Source organism: Perna viridis, chromosome 12 (assembly GCF_037379345.1).
Source record: "Perna viridis isolate PV_CMFRI_1.1 ecotype Kerala chromosome 12, ASM3737934v1, whole genome shotgun sequence".
Classification (NCBI taxonomy): Eukaryota; Metazoa; Mollusca; class Bivalvia; order Mytilida; family Mytilidae; genus Perna; species Perna viridis.
The window spans coordinates 25,761,916-25,779,239 of NC_142456.1; the positions used below are offsets into that span (position 1 = coordinate 25,761,916).

Here is a 17,324-nt window from a genome sequence, read left to right on the forward strand (position 1 = left end):
TTCAGGAGAAATGAGTAGCACCCTCACAACTCCCATAAAAATTGATGAATCAAAATGGCAGTTGAGTATAATGAAATAATGGTGAAAAACAATCCTACAAAATTTGGTCAAATTCCTTTCAATGGTTGCTGAGGAGTTGCATCCACAAGGTGTTCCTATTGCGAATAATGTGAAAAATGAACAAAGTCCCATAACTCCCATAAAAATTGTCGAATCAAAATAGCGTTTAAGTATGGTGAACTACATATGGTGACAATCAATCCTACAAAATTTGGTCAAATTCAGTATTGTAGAACTGCCTAATTTTGGTCTTGTAATCAGATGCTTTGTAACATTTATCACTTTAAAAAAAATTGCCAAGCATCTGTAAATCTATATATCTAGAAATAGCTCAAGCCAAGGCCTTCAGGATGCAGTAAAAATTTTCTGGAAAACATTTACCCACAGCATATAGGGTTACCATAGAAACCATGCAAAAATATGCGAAAATTTGCAAAAAAAGTTGATAAAATTATGTTTAAAAATATCAAATATCCCGCAAAATATCTTAAATTTTTATTTCATGCCCTGAAACTGTCAAAACTTTTCCCTTGGATTTTTAGCTATTTCACTTAGTAATTCACTTATCAAATTCAGCATGGTAAAAAATTGACTTACTTTCACTTTCACAATGAAGTCCAATTGTCATTGAAAAAAAGCCCCTTCAACATCAAAAACATATGAAACATTGCAATATACTTCTAAAGTCTCCTTTTTCAGAAAATGTTTTATCAACAATAGATTCTTCATTTTTAATCACTATATAGCAACCATCAGTTTCCATTAAGGTCATTTTTCATCCTAGCCAAAAGTGTGAAACTAAACTAAACTGTGGAGTGCTGGCTTAATCATGTCAGAAAATAATGCATGATTCCAGCAATTATGTGGTAATAACTTGGATTATAAAATATCAATCTTATAAAAATATTGTAAATTTCAATATGCCGGTCACATGTTTCAAAGAGTATACCTCTCATCAACATCAACTAGATATCATTGAGATGGGAGCCATCTCTGTGGGCCCCGATGTCAATAACATGTGGTAAATAAGCTGATATGAGACATTATTTGAAGTTATTACATAGTCTCGTTATGTGCAATTTTATTCTATGATTTTTAGTGAAAACTGATAAATATCCTGACTTTACTTTCATAGTACAATAGTGATATGACTGCATGGTGTGAATTCATTGTTGACCACTAGGTGACTTCTGGATATATGGGTTGATGTTTGAATAGTATGTTTTAAAGGTCCTGCCCAACTGCTATTTGTCACATATTTATTTTGAATTATGCCTTCAATCGACTATGACCCACCAAAAAAGGATGCGAATTAAATGTCAAAAAAATGAAAATTTGCTGAGGGATGCAACTTTTTGAAAAAGGATGTATGGGTTTTACTTTAAATAAGAAAAATACAACATAAAGAAACATATTATTTGTATCAGGAAAATTGTGGAATAAAATTTATAAAAAACAGTTTACAATTGAAGATCAGCAAAAACTTGGAAATGATCACTGAAAGGAGATCTTGCAAGTATCTGATGAGAAACAATGACACCAGAATTGATTCATAAATGGTCAAGCAAGCCTTCTTATTGATAGGTTGCTGTATTGATCACATGTTTAAAGTGAATACTGAAACTGAAGTTTTTGACCTTGACCTTTGACCTAGGAAGTTGTATATACATTATGACACACCCTCTGATATTGGTTAATATAGGTGTCAAGTATAAACTTTGTTATCATAACGTTTCTCAAGATATAAAGCGGACACGATCTTTACCACAGGACATGGGGTTGGCAACTGAAACAAAAGTTTTTTTCTACCTTGACCATTGACCTATGAAGTTGTACATACATTATGACACACCCTCTGGTGTGGGTAAATATAGATGTTAAGTATAAAGTATGAAATCATAACAGTTCTCTAGATATAGAGCAGACACAGATTTGTTATGGACGGACGGACAGACTGATCACTATAGGGTGACCTCCTAAGGAGGGGTCCTAAGTAAATCAAATAAATGTGAAGATTGATACCCAAAAGTAAAACTGTGAACATAAAGTACATACTTACAGGTTACTCAGGGGCAGGTCGAGGTGAGGGCATAATGGGGGTACACCTCCGTTTTCAAAGAAAAAAAAAACAATCGTAATCTGCCAAATATTGTATTGAATATGGCAATTAATTATATTCATTCATTTAACATGTCATAATCTGATTTCCTTTTATACTGATTCTCATAAATATGCCTCCCCCTTTATAAAACCCTGGACCCCCTCTTGTTACTAGCACTCTAATTCAAACTACAAAGACTGAGCATTTATCAAAAACTTGTTACACCTTACTCCCCAATTTGGTAACATGTAATTTTTTTTAACCTCCAAATTGATTTTGATCAAAATCTAAAATAGAAGGAGCACAACTGGAATATGTAATACCAGATATATGCAGGTTATGTGAAAGTTTCATTTAATTCCATTCAGTGGTGTAAGAGGAGTAAACGATAAAGGATTGATCATATTTTGTACTTTAATGTGAAAAGTATTGACTTGGGATACTTTTTGACCAACTCAACCCAAATGGTGTTGACATATAGCCAAAATTTCTCTAATTTAACAATATTGTTTGTTTAGGTGGACAAAAAATGACTGACACAACAATTTCTATGTTTGCAATAGACAAAATGTATTTCTAATTGGCAGTTAAGGAGGTAGACCTAGGGTAAGGGACATACTCTTGCAAATCATTTCATTCTACTTCAATTGAAAGCTTGATAGGCTTTGGTGAAATTGCATATGATACAAACATATCACTGATTTAAAGAATTATGTCCCTTACCCTAGGTCCACCACCTTAAAACATTTCTTGAGGAACTTTAAGTCTATATCAGCCATAAAATGACTGTTGATGGTCATATCGGTCATTGTTATAATGGATACACATGTCAAAGGCAGAAATTGATGTAGGGCTTCACAACACAATACACCACCTGAACCTAGGAAAGTAAGGATGGCATTGTTAGCTCTTAAGCCAAATAAAATTAATAAGAAGATTCCCATCCTCTCCCGCTCCTTAAAAATACCAATTTTTTTTTAAATTGGGAAGTGGATTTCAAAGTCAGGATTTTTTTTTAAGTTACTATAACACATAAATCTTTCATTTCCTTCTAAGAAAGTTTATTCTCTGAAATGGAAATGGCTATGGATTTAGAACATATCTATGCATGTACTTATACAAATAGTTAGCAAATATCAGGTAAGAAATAAAAAATAAAATCTTCCCATCTGCTCATTTTTTTGTGAAGATTCAACTGAGAATTTACCATTTAAGTTCAACTGGCCTTGCAGAATACAAGATACAAAAAATACAGGACTTTGTATGGGAAGCTCCGAAAGACAGATTTACTGTCAGACAGAAATAAGGCTCTCATTACAGTTATGTGGACTTCATACCATGAATTTCAAAATAAAATTAAATCAAAATTACACAGACCTGACTATGATTATATGCATCTTAAACAAACTCAGCATGAAATGAAAGACATCTTAGCAAATATGTTAAAATAACACCTGAGATCAACACAGCAAAGGGATAATAATACTAAGGACTAAGAAAATAGGCTTTAATTTGAAAGAAGCTTATTTTACATAAAATCAAGCATGCATTTCTTATGCAAAAAGAAAAAGACAAGATTACTACTAAATACTACTGGAAGCTGTGATAGCACCATCTGGTTTGTGCCATGACATAACAATGAAGTTTTATGAAAATGTGCTCGTGTCTTCTTTTTTTTTAAGATGTTGCTTCATCTTCATAAAAAAGAAAATTCTACAGCCACCATGAAGAGAACATGTACATTTGTTTGTATACTAGCCTTATGAAAATCTGGAGTGAAATATGTATCAAAATATGAAAACAAAACACTACAGTCTTTAAGTAATTATTGTATGCTAATATGTGATCTATTTATCCATTTGACAAAAGACATCACTCAATTACGTCAAACAAAATTTCTTAAAACTTTTATATTTTAAACATAATCCTGAAATACTAGAAAATATCTATCTAAAGACAGAAAGAAAAGAGATTTTCTAAAACAGGGTTAAATGTGTATCAGAAAATTTTAAAATTGTTTTCTGTTTTGCAATTGACTTATCTTCCAATTCCACAGAAAACAAGGCATTATTTAAATTTGGAATTATTTTGGATTTAAGAAAATAAGAAAAAAAAAATTATAAAACTTACCCCTACTAAGGGGGGTTAGTCATGCCGTATGTTTTCCTTGTCTTTTGTTATCCAACTAGAACCTTACCCCATAGTCATGATGGCATGACTAACCCCCTTAGAAAGGGTTAGTTATTCCAATTACTTTTTTTTTGTCATTTTCTAACTTCTGAAATAATTCCAAATCATAATAAAATCGTGTTAGAACTTGTTCCATCATGATATTTACTATATTACAATATACCTTGTATTGTACAAACATTATTATGCTGCATAAAAAGTAAATAAAAAAACAAAACAAAAAACACTATAGTCAGAATGTTCACCCTCAACATCATCATTCATAGTAAGGACTACTGGTAATGATAAATCAGTGATCTCCCCAGGGTCATATAGCATCACAATGCCCTGATGCTATACTATTTATCAGCATGCTACCCAAAAAGAATGTCTAATAGGGTCCATTATGCAAATGTAATGCCATGATTTTTATATACAATATCTACTATTGAAATTCAGGGGTTAAAAGGATGGTATCTGTAAATTTTAGAGAAAACAATACACTGATGATTGTTTCTGTCATTACCAAGGAAAAATTTAACAGAAAATCAAGGCAAAAAGATAAATGGCAAAATCTAAAAAAATAAATATTTAGTTAAATAAAGAACCATAACTTTGATTAAAATCCAGATTTTGAAAAGCAGAAGAAAACTATCCAAGAAAAAATTATTCACATCAACTTCTTAAAAAAATCAATGATTACAATACTGAAACCTCTTATTTTTTGTTATTTTTGTGGTGTTGAAAAGTGTGAAAAATAGTTATATGAAATTGATTTAACATTCTGTTACGCTTATTATTTTTGTTAAATTGCAAAAATTGATAGCTAGGAATATGATAATTTGACATAATGCATGAAAATTAGCAACACCAAAAATACTATTTTTCTTGTGGTACCAATTTTCGTGGTTTTCGTGGGTAAGTGAAACCAATGAATAGTAGATTTCCATTGATGTGTATACTAAAAGCTCAAAATCAAGAATCCACAAAAATTGGTATCCACGAATTAAAGTACTTTCACAGTATTTACAGCATTAACAGCTAGATTAATGATCTGACTAGCTTGTTTCATCTGTATGTGTATGTGTATGCAACACTGTACATGTACATGTATTTTAAGAAGGTGTGTAGATAATGAAGTACCCCGTGCAGGTCCGGGTGTTAAAAGAATAGGCCTGCAGCAGCGCTAAGCTTGACGTAAAAGGTGACTAAATAGTGCTCAGAACCTTAACCGGGGGCTAGGGTGCTTTGCCCACAGAGCAACTGGGATGTGTGCCCCAGGTGGTGGAATGGGGTACCCCTGGCGTGTTACATGCTGGGGTTGTCAGGCTATAAGGAAAACCTTGTGTTGGGAAAGATGCCATGTTCCTCGCACGTTAAAGAACCCTACTGTGGTATTCTCCCGGAGTAGGAACCATAGGGCTCTGCCACAGAAGGCTTAATTGCCTGACCCTACCCACCTCTCCCTATTTCCAGTGGCAATCAAAATTTGTCGACCCCATTGTCCTTTTGTCCCATCCCTTTTTCATTTCATCATCATTTCATGTTCCTTTTATCATCAATTTCATGTTCATCGTCTGAATATAGCTGAAATATTTCTGCTCGGGCGTTAAACCCCAACAAACAAACAAACAAACAAGATAATGAAGTAGTCTGTTAACCAACTAATTTTCTCAGATACTTAATTATTTTAGTTTTTCAGGATATGAATTCCATTTTGTTACAATTTATTTTAATTCTGTTTGATTTAACATGTTCTAACTTATCCATGACAATTAATTTTTTTATTTTTTCTTGCTCATGAAAATAAGCTAGTATACAACATCCTTGACATTATCACATTGACACAAAGCTTCTGACATGACTCAGACTGATACATGTATCTGGAACACTTCCTCAAGATGGAATCCTTGATAATTCAGCATGCCTGTCAGTTTCAAATCCTTACAAGCAGTGCTCAGCCTTAGAAAACAACTGAACCCATGAACAAAACAAGATCAAAGGATTATATCAAATCCTTCCTTAAACATCTGATATCAACTGTTACCTACAACGAGGCTATACAAGGTACAGATATCATTAACTCTAGAACAAGAGCTCACTTGCTAAAGTTTTACTCAAGTTTCTTAGAATTACAATTTACGATCAGTTTGTCATGTATTATAATCCTACCTAAGTAGCCACGGAATAGCCATTCTAGAGATACCTGTAAAAATACAATCTTCATTTACAGGGACAGGCTGGCTCATACAAAATATGTACATGTACAGGTGTGCATTATCAAAAACTATTACATGTACATGTATGTTATCATACAATACAATTATAGGTAACCACAAATACACTGTTTCCTGAAACTGTACAGTACAGAAAGAGACATACCATGACTGAACACCAACACAGTGGTGTACCACTCAATACATTTTTTTCTATAACACATTTTTTGTTCCTTCCTTCAGTATTGTGATTGGTAAGCTCTACCACTTTGAATGCAGAAAAAAATGTAAAAATATCTTCAAAGATATTTACTGCCACTCTGCAAGTGGTACACCACTATTCAGTGATTGGTGACATTATGTCTTTTTCGGAACTGTACACCAGTTATTTAGTTTTCTATAATGCAGGCTTTCAAGTGACTTTTTGTAAAAAATAAGGACTATTTTTAGGGCCAAATTCTTCAAAAATAAGGGCTAAATTCAGGATTTTTTATGGCTTTTAACACAAAAATAAGGGATGACATTCTTTTTTTTCTATCATAATACTAAAAGAAAAACAAGTTACTTACCACTGGTTTAAGACAACAATATGAAAGCTATTTACCAACCCAGAAGATCATGTCAGTGGCCATCAACAGTTGTATTCAGCAACTGCTAATGACCACCAAAATGTCTTCAGAGGTGTTTATTTGATCATAATATTCATTATCTGAAAGTATACTAAGCTAGATACCATTAATACAAACAATATAAAGGGAAATTATTATTTAAAAATTTCAAAATTCGACAAATAAGGAATTTCTCAACAAAAATAGGGCTTTTTTAGAATTCTTCTGCTTTTATTAGGAAAATTAGGGATTTTAAAAAATTAGGAAAATTAGGAAAATAAGGTCTGCTTGAAAGCCTGTGACACATATGAACTGCAAGAATCAACAAGACAAGATAAATCAAAACTTACTCCACTTTCACTCCAAATGAAAAAAATATATGTCTACTACATTACCTATATCCAATTGTTTTGTACCTATACCCTTAGCATTTAATGGTAACTGTTATATCTAGACCCTTTCCACATTTATCAAATCCAAAATTTGTTTGAAAAATAAAATAAAACAATTAACCTATAATCTAGATTGTTTCCCTATTGATCTGATGTAAAATGTTTTTGAAAAATAAAATAAAATCTATAATCTAGATTGTTTCCCCATTCAATGTTTCTGAAAATAAAATAAAATAATTTTCCTACATACCATTTTTTTTGGCTAGTATCAGGAAACACAACTATCATTTTTTGACCTCAATAGGATAATGATTCACATGATAAATGTATAAAAAAATAAATCAACTTAACAAATTAATACTTGTCTTTTTCAGAAATTAAGTGGTGTATTTTTTTTTATGAAAATGTACCCTTCCAAATGCCAAAAAAAGAGAACAACATTGTAAATGAGTATAAAAAATTGTCAAGGCAAACTCGTGTTTTGGGAAATTCAGTAGAACTCCAGCTAAGAATCATGCAAAAACTGATTCGTAGGTAAAAAGCCTACATATTAATATTTTTGATATTTTGTTTGAATAGCCATGGTAAACAGAAATTAACATTCAGTTTTTCATATAAACCGTGTTCTTAGGAGATAAAAATTATATAGAATGCACTGTAGATTTCAAAATTAAGGGAGAAAACTCTGTAAATAACACTCAAATACAATAGAATCTTTTGGATTTTCAATGGTGATTATCTTCTAAGAGCAGACAGATTTGAGTGAATAATTACACATTTCATAGTTTAGACCCATAAAACAACTCAATTACAAAAATAAAAAATATGTAGCCTTTTTTTCAAGCTAAAAATTGCTTTGACAATAAATAAATTAAGCACCTAGTTGTGGCTTTGAAACCAAATGATAGACAGGGGTCGTGCTGGGCTTAACCAATGTCGCAATTTGCAATTTTTTATTTTATCTGGTGACAAAAATAGCCAGTTGGCGATTTTCTTGGCGCCTAGGTTGTGTATATTAAAATTGACAGGAAGTCTATCAGCAATGGATATTCTCTCTCATCAAACAATTGTGTTGACACCTGGTCAGAGTAAATTGACCATGCCCAATTTTCGACTGAAGGCAATTAAAGGTAGTTAGACCAGGCGACCCTGACTTACAATATCCTCATGGGAGGTGTCAATCAAATGTTAATATATTATTGAGCCAATCAAAACTCTTATCATCTAGTCTAAGGTAAACACAATAAAGGTCATGTGCACATGGCTACAGGTGTAATACCACTATTTCGGACACCAGTCACCTGAACATACAAGAAAGTAGTTCGTAATGACACGAAGTAGTCCCAATATAGCACTCTATCATTCTCCTTGTTTAGGAGAGGTATACAAACTTGGTGTCATCTGAAAGCTGAATGAATCAGCAATACTCTAAAAACTTCATTTTCTTTCTTGGGTGTAGGGTAAAACAATTCTGAACAAAAACTTGACGCCCCTTGATATGGCTAAATTTCAAAACGAAAGTAGTGATTTCTGCACCTGTCTACTTTCACTTTACCATTCTTTCTTAGAAAGCACATAAGGTACGTTGATATTTTTATGAGAGTTAAGGTAAAGGGTGACCATAATAATGATACCATTCTAGCACCATCAGTACTAATGTAAAAAAAATTTTTTTAGCCTAATAAAAAGCTGAATTTAAAATAGAAAGTAATGGAGACCAGAAATAGTGGTATGACACCTACATACAAGCTTCACAGCCCTGTTTAACCATGTAATACATTCAGAAACAGACTTACCTAATAACATAATACATCAAATCCAATTAAAAATCATTATCCCATCTGGAAGTGTCTAAACACTTCCATATGAAAGTATTGATAAAAGAAAATGGGTGACATATGTTTACACTTTTGCCACGTGACTTTTTTGGCAGGGAAAATCAGTAAACAAATAGAATGAGGATTCCCAAAATCTAATTTAAGAAATGCTATTCAGATATCAAGATAATTAAACAGGGACACAATTAATGGTTCATGGTACAAAATGCAGTTTGCCAGAAATTTTATCACTTGAAAAAAAGAATGAAGTTTGTTAAAAATATTTTTAAAAAAATCAAATTATGTTGTAAGATAAATTAGACCATTAAGAACAAAGGTTAACAAAAATGTTTTAGAATCAGGGACTAGATGAGAACGGTAATATAAAGTCCTTGATAGAAGTAAAATACCTGTTTCTGGAGTAGTACTTTGTACAGGCTTCAAGAGTGAATCTTGGGTACATGTATGTCTTGAATGGAGAGGTTTTTTGATAATTTATCAGTGGCCTTAATACTGTCATGTTTAAAAAAAAAAAAAAAGTATAATTTTTTTGGCACCCTTAGGCTCTAATTTTTGAAAATTGACGACAACAAATGGCAGCTGGCGATTTTTCTGGCGAGAGAATTTTGGAAGCCAGAGCAGCCCCTGATAGAATTCAAATCTGTGATTAAACCTTGAACTTAAAACATATTTCTACTAAGAAATCTTACTAAACCATAAAATACAACACATCAAATTAACCTGTCTATCTAGTATTTCATGTACAAATCTTCCATGAACAGTTCACCAATACATCACAACAAGAAGTGACAGATGATAATCAAAAGAATTAACTTTTTTAACCAGCTATGTTCATCTTGTCAATCATAACAACCAATATGATCCAATTTTGAAAACATAAACAAGAATTTCATCTCTGATCTCTTATCAATTCAATGAACTGTCAATAATTCCCTAAAATTTGGTCTTCTTTCATGATCAATGGATCCAATTTCATCTTCTAGAAAGCTTCTCTTTTCTAAAGGAATGTGAGGCAACTTGTCAATAAATTTGACGGACTGATTCCTTTTTGAAACTGAGACTACACCAATTTTAATCAAAGATCAACTAATTCCATCCTGTACCAATTACTTCTGACAGCAGTTCATAACAAATGGTTCCTATCAGACGGAATAGAACTGATGGCTCCAAATCAACTATAACATTTAAACAGACCAGAGGAATGAAGGCAACCACTTGTAACTAATTGACACTGCAGTCTCACCTACAGCAGACATACAATAAAAGTTCAGCCTCATAAGGATTGGCATATTTTTAAAAGCAGCAGACAAATCAACCCAATCAGATGCATGCATGTATTGTTAAGATTATGGCATTTAATCTACAAGGTGAATGAATGAACAGAATGGATGGAAAGATGGAAGGATGAGTGAAAAAAGACATAAGGAAAGGAACAATGGAAGAACAAACAGAAGGATAGACAGAAAGACAATTGGAAAGACAGATGAAAAGACCAATGGAAGGACAAATGAAAAGACAGACAGAAAGACAACTGGAAAGACAGATGGAAATACCATTAGGAAGGACAGACAGAAGGACTCAAATTGGACATCCTGATCACTACATACTGCCATACTTTAAGAGCTTGGGCTATAACATGAAGTTGCAAGATTTGTCCTGCTAGGTATACCTCCCCTAAAAACGTACTGGACTGCAACCAAAAACGCTTACAATGTATGTCTCATCTCCATTAGGCTATACACAAAATTTAAAATCAATCGACTGGGAGCCAGGATTTTACTTACAAAATTTTTCTCTTTCATTCCATATAGTAAAAAATGGCAAATCCAACAAAACAGAATGTTGGTATTGGACAGCATCTTATATCGCTTACAACATATGCCTTATCTGTATAAAGCCACCCACCAAATTTGAAATCAATCCATTACTTGGGAGCTGAGATAATGGCAAACAGACTACTAGTAAATGATGGAAGGAATGAAGGACAGATGGACAAGGTGATTCCAATATACATGTACCAACCACTAGTTCAGCGGGGTATAATGAAAACAACCAAACTGTAGAATTTCAATTATGACTGTTTATTTGTTATTGTACTCTATTAATTGACTTTCACCAGAACAAAACAAAAATTTCTTAAGTGTCAGTCTCTGTAAGAATCAGGCAGCGGATGAAACATGGTATGAAAAAATCCATCATTTTGATTGTATACTTTTTCTATTAGCACCATCAGATTAAGGAAAACAGACAAGATTTTCTTTATCATGCTGGACCATTGAGTTATAATTACATTGAAATACACTGAAAATGAACATTTCAAGTATAGATAACTCTGTCATAAACCTCATTTTTCTAACAATCTATTGAACAATTTCTGAGCAAAGCCAGTGATGTAGAGATTAAATGACATTTTGAAATAGAGAAGGTATCCTAGAGTGATATTACATTATCAGATCTGTGGGGTTTTGACATGCATGTTTCTGATTTTTCCCATTTTGCCTGATTTGTACAAACACTTACACTTAAAGATCACACAACTTTTATATAAGTTACATTTAAGAAAAAATCACAATAAGAGTAAAGTAAAATATTGTACATTTATCTATAAGGTTGAATAAGCAATGAAATTTGTTAAAACAGTTCAGTGGTATTCAATTAATTTTACTAACAGTGCATACATATAATCACTCAACATTTTTCTCCTTTCTCAAAACATGAATCATCACTTTTATTCCTTCTAAAATACCTAAAAGGATGTTCTTCCACAATTAAGGGAATTGACAACATATTTTGGATTGCTCATCCTCTGCATGAATCTTAGGTGGACCTGTACTTAATTACTCTACCTCATGTATGTACTTCTGCTATATACAGCACAAGTTGTCCCTTACTTATTTCATATCTACTCATTATAGCATTAATTTCCTGCATATTAACACTGATCATTAATGGCAAAGGAAGTTGAGATTGTAAGATTCTCGTCTCTTACGGCCACTTACAACGGTTAAGTGTTCCATTACAGTTCTATCAGGGACGTACTTTCATTCACATCAAAGTCTGAATGAATAATTACGATGAGGGAAATTAACTTAATAATAACTTAGGGAGACAGATATAAGTACATGTATAATGCATTAGCTTTAATCTGTGTCACAAATCAAGGAATGTACATGTATCATGCCAATGGTTGTATTTGCCAACAAGTTAAGACATATATCTAGTCCAAATGCAATCTTAAGTACACGTAGATTGAATAACAATAGTTCCAGAGTCCGTTTTCAAGGATGAAGGAATAGGAACAACAGAGAAATAGAAATTGGCAAAATTGGAAGTAGAAAAAATACAATAAAATAAGAACCCTATATGTAAAAAGCAGTTTACAATCCATTAATCCATGTGTTTTGTTATATTTACACAAATTCTAAGGAAACAACTTAAAAGGCACAACTTGTAAGAACATATACCTAGTAGTATCATATTTAGTGAAGTATTTTCCGAGTAAGTAAAATTCTAAATTAATTTAATTAGTAAAATTAAGCAAAATTAAGTAAAATTCCACAAAATTTAATAAAATTTAGCAAAACTAAGTAAAATTCTTCAAAATTTATTTAAACTATAGTCGGCGTCACATAAATAACATACTGTTAAAATTTGAATAAAAATATTTTCTACGACTTTATTGACACCTACCGTCGTTTAAATTGTCTTAAATGACTTGCTCATTCGTTTAGCCAAACGGCTTCTCCCTAAACATTGAATCGTTAAATTCCGGTCAGATTTTAATTCTCGGTGCCAATATTTACATTGTAAAAAGTCGGCCATGTTTACAGTGATCGGGTTGCTAGGAGATGTTGTTTACGTTTAAATGGTTTGTCCAAAAACCGAAGAACCCAGAATGCACTTCGGCGTTATTCGGATATCTCAGATTTATTTTACGCGAACAACGTACAATACCGAGAAGTTGATCAAGCAGACGATTGTCACCGGAGTTCGACGGGAACTTACGAACTTCGTTTGTAAACAAATCGTCCCGTAAAAACCAACATGGCGGATATTAGTATGGGATTTTCCCGTAAGGATTTGTTACGCATGATTTAAGCTAATAAGCGACTTGTTTTTGAGAAGCTGTTTGGCTAAACGAATGAGCAAGTCATTTAAGACAATTTAAACGATGGTTGGTGTCAATAAAGTCGTAGAAAATATTTTTATTCAAATTTTAACAGTATGTTATTTATGTGACGCCGAGTATAAGCACAATTGAGTCCATCAATGAAAAAGTAACTATTTTTCTATAGAAGTCATGTGTAACTAAACTGACTAATCCTTATTTGTTGCCTTGATTAATATTCAAAGTACATGTATTACAGTTTGATCCTTTAGGATATATGCTTACACTAACGCCATTGTTTTCATTTTCGTAAGCCTTTAATTCATGGTTAAGAAAAGCCTATACTGATATACATGTAAAAACTCATCTTGCCTTATCCATCACATATGGCAATCAGTGCAGACATCAATTACAAGGAGTAGTTTTAGTAAATTCTGATTGAAAAATAACAATACTGACATTTATGTCCATATAATCTATAACAAAAAAAAAGACAAATAGGAGAAGTGAGCACAAACAATTCTTAGGAGAAGTTTTTGTTCATTTCTCCCCCTACATAAGGCCCTGTGTTTACATCAGACTCATTTGTTTTCCTCTTGTCTACTAAGTAATTCCTTTTTGAATAAATCGAAGGTCCACCATTAATAAAATGTATTACAATTTGTCACCTCTTAAATATTCACAAAAATGATTCTGCTGATGACATAAGCAGATTTTTATAAAGCCTGTAAATGTGATCAGTTTTCGAAATAATCTTTATGGTCATAACTCAGTACAATAACTATGTAACATGTTCTCTTAATTGGTTTTGTTATTGATGTGTATATTAGTAAGTCCATTTGGATGAGGCAAAATGCTTCCACTGAAATTCTTATTTCAATATGAATATCTATAGGACCTAGTGTGATATTGGCAAAGTTGGAAATAGTAGCCTGCCCACCCAAGACTGGTTATTTTTTGGCAGGGCAGGCTTATTTTAGCAAAAATCTATGTGTACAAATGTATATAGCCATATAGTAAACATATTATAATTTTATTGAGTTTCCTATCCTGAATATTGGTTCTACATACCGGTAAACAGTAACTAAATATTTAACAAGGGCAGCACTAAACCTTGACCTAAGACCTATGACCTCACTAACTGATAGTGTGTATCAAGGTCAGGCAAATCTAAGAATGTTGATCGATTCTAACTTGTTATGAGAGATTAAATCAGCAACATTGTGTTCACATTTAAAGCTAGGAAGCTTTCTATGTACCAAGTTTTGGTAAAATCTACCCTAGAATGTTAACCTTCCAGAATGTTCAAAGAGATGGACAAACACATATGGAAGGATGAACTTACCTCATTTGAATTCCAGCGATGACGGAAGAGAGGAAATTCTTTGGCTGATGGAATCTCATCAAGCTGTTTCGGAAGTTTAGGGAAATCGCAACCTGAAAGTTTTATTTAAAAAAAATAAATAAACATGCCATTTGTAGATATATTAACTTAGCGGAAACACATTTTCTAAATATTCAGTGGTGCACTTCACAAAAAATCTGGAGTGTAAGACTAGTTGTAGATTATAATGTCATGTCATGCTTACTACCAATTTTTCGCTTTGTCATTTTTGAAAAATTGACTACTGCATTATTTGTCTGATTCTTTGTAGAAAATAATAAAAATCAGCTTCATTAATGCACTCACAGTTAAAAAAAAAAAGAAAACAACTAAAAACCAACAATAATGTAATGAGGGAAGTAAATGAGAACTTATTAGAAAGAAAAACAGAAATGATCACGGATAAAATTGCAAATTATGTGTACTTCAAAACAGTGGGTTTTTCCCTTTTAGTTACTGCAAAGAGGCTTAGATTTGCAGAAAGAAACTGTTTTATCCATCAAACCCAAATTTTGTCATTTAACATCAATCATAAGTAATTAAGGAGTCGATTACACAAGATTTGAAGGTAAATTAAAGGGAGATAATCTTTTGAAGTTTACATCTAATACAGAACTCTTGACGGGAATATCTTAAAAATAAAGGAATACTGCGACTTTAATGTTCTGATGCTGAAGTAACTGTATATTATAATAGAGTTTGATGGAGTTTGTAAAGAAATGACTTTGAAGTATTAATCTATATACCGTTAATCACTTCAAATTTTGTTATTAAGTATGAAAACCAATAAGAGAAGTACTGTTAAGTAATGATGATAGTAGGACACTAACAAAGTAAGTTCTGATGAGTTTATTTATATTATTACTTATCTAATGATGAAAATTTGAAGAAAAAAAAAACTTTTATGGATCAAAAGAAAAAGTCATTGTGCAAATATTAAAGTTTTAGTTAACAATAGCTTGTTTAATATGGGGGCTCTGATTAAATACATACAAGTCTGACAAAAAAAAACTGTATAGCTTTTTTTAAACACAAGTACATACATGTCAGACAAAAAAAAGGTACTGTATAAGTGAGACCCGAAAGGGTAGTCAAGAACGTTAAAAAACCCCTTAGTAGTAGTAGTAAAAAAATTGTGTAAATAATGTTTTGAAATACACTTGGGTTCAAGTTTATTAAAGGTATGAAATTTGCACAAATCCAGCAAGTAATATAGGACAAGTTAAGGACAATATACACCCAGTATACATTATGTTGATTTGACAAACAGATAGTCTAACAAAACCAATATACCTCAAGACTTGATACTAGTGAGGGCACATCTTATAAAACTGCAAGGACTAATTATACTCAGGCAGATCCAAAAAGGGGACAACAGTATCCCATAATATGTCCTGTCTTAGATGAGCATATAAAAATTGAAAATCAGAGAAGTGCCCATCACCCCAAGCCATTATCAGCTGTCCCTTTTTTTTTAGAATTTCTGGATCCAACCCTGTAACATCAAGCAAAAGTTCAGGACAAAAGGAAGTGCAGCATCTAGTCCTTAAGTACTCAGCTAAACGGCAGTTGGTACATGTACCTGCAGCTTTGACCACTTTAATCTATTTGTATATGCCATTACTGACTTCACTATCTGGAAGTTTTTTCAAGTGTGTTTTAAATTCACTTTCTGTGATAAAATGCACTTCACTCCCTTTTCATACAAGATCTAGGTGGGTATGAATTTCAATGCCAAGGTGCATATCCATAAAAGTGTATTTTGAACATTGTAAACTAAACACCTGTCTAAATTGAAACTAATTGAAAAGTAAAAATGGGGTTTGGCTAATAGAGGTTTCACTACACAAGGAATACAGATAGCACAGGTTAGGAAATTTCCCCTTTATCCTAAATAAAACTGTTTATTATAAATTTATGAATTTTTTTAGATATTACAGTAACCAAGAGTTGACTTAAAAGCCATTGGATAGATTTCCATGTATTAATCTCTGAATATCATAAAATCAATATAGATGAATTAACAATTTAGTAACAGCTCCATCTGAAACTCATGCAAACGTTTATGTTTCGAAAATAAAACCATTCTGAGAGTAGTTTTCAAAGTTGTTAAGAAAGATCGACTTGATTTAATGATGTCAACAAATAGTGGAAACTTGCAAATCCGGAATTAAACATACTGTACAGTAAAAAGGGAATCATGACTGGTAAATTTAGATTTCGGCAAAAAAAAGGAAAACATCTTTTCAGTGGAAGAAAACCAGGTACTTAAGTTCATCAGATGTACCCTGATTTTCATGGGCCATCTTAGATTTTTGGTTGGTTTGAAAATGGTCCACAATTTTTTTTAAATATTTTTTTTACAAATATAGGGTTTTGTTGTACGATAATATATAGACCAAGCAGAATCACAATTATATGGCCTGTATTTATGATATTGTCTAATGA

At 32.3% G+C, this 17,324-nt stretch overlaps 1 protein-coding gene across 8 annotated transcripts in view; it reads right to left on the reverse strand.

Annotated features, from left to right (window-relative positions):
* Nucleotides 1-17,324, reverse strand: part of LOC148601826 (calmodulin-binding transcription activator 2-like) — an 89,268-nt gene that overhangs the window by 43,998 nt on the left and 27,946 nt on the right. For 7 of the 8 annotated variants that reach the window (XM_088556355.1, XM_088556348.1, XM_088556354.1 and 4 more), the window contains one exon: nucleotides 14,838-14,929. In XM_088556355.1, coding sequence (XP_088412481.1) covers nucleotides 14,838-14,929 — 92 coding nt within the window. Of the gene's footprint in view, nucleotides 1-9,342; nucleotides 9,457-14,837; nucleotides 14,930-17,324 lie in introns of those variants that run through there. The other variant, XM_088556357.1, reaches the window with a different exon arrangement.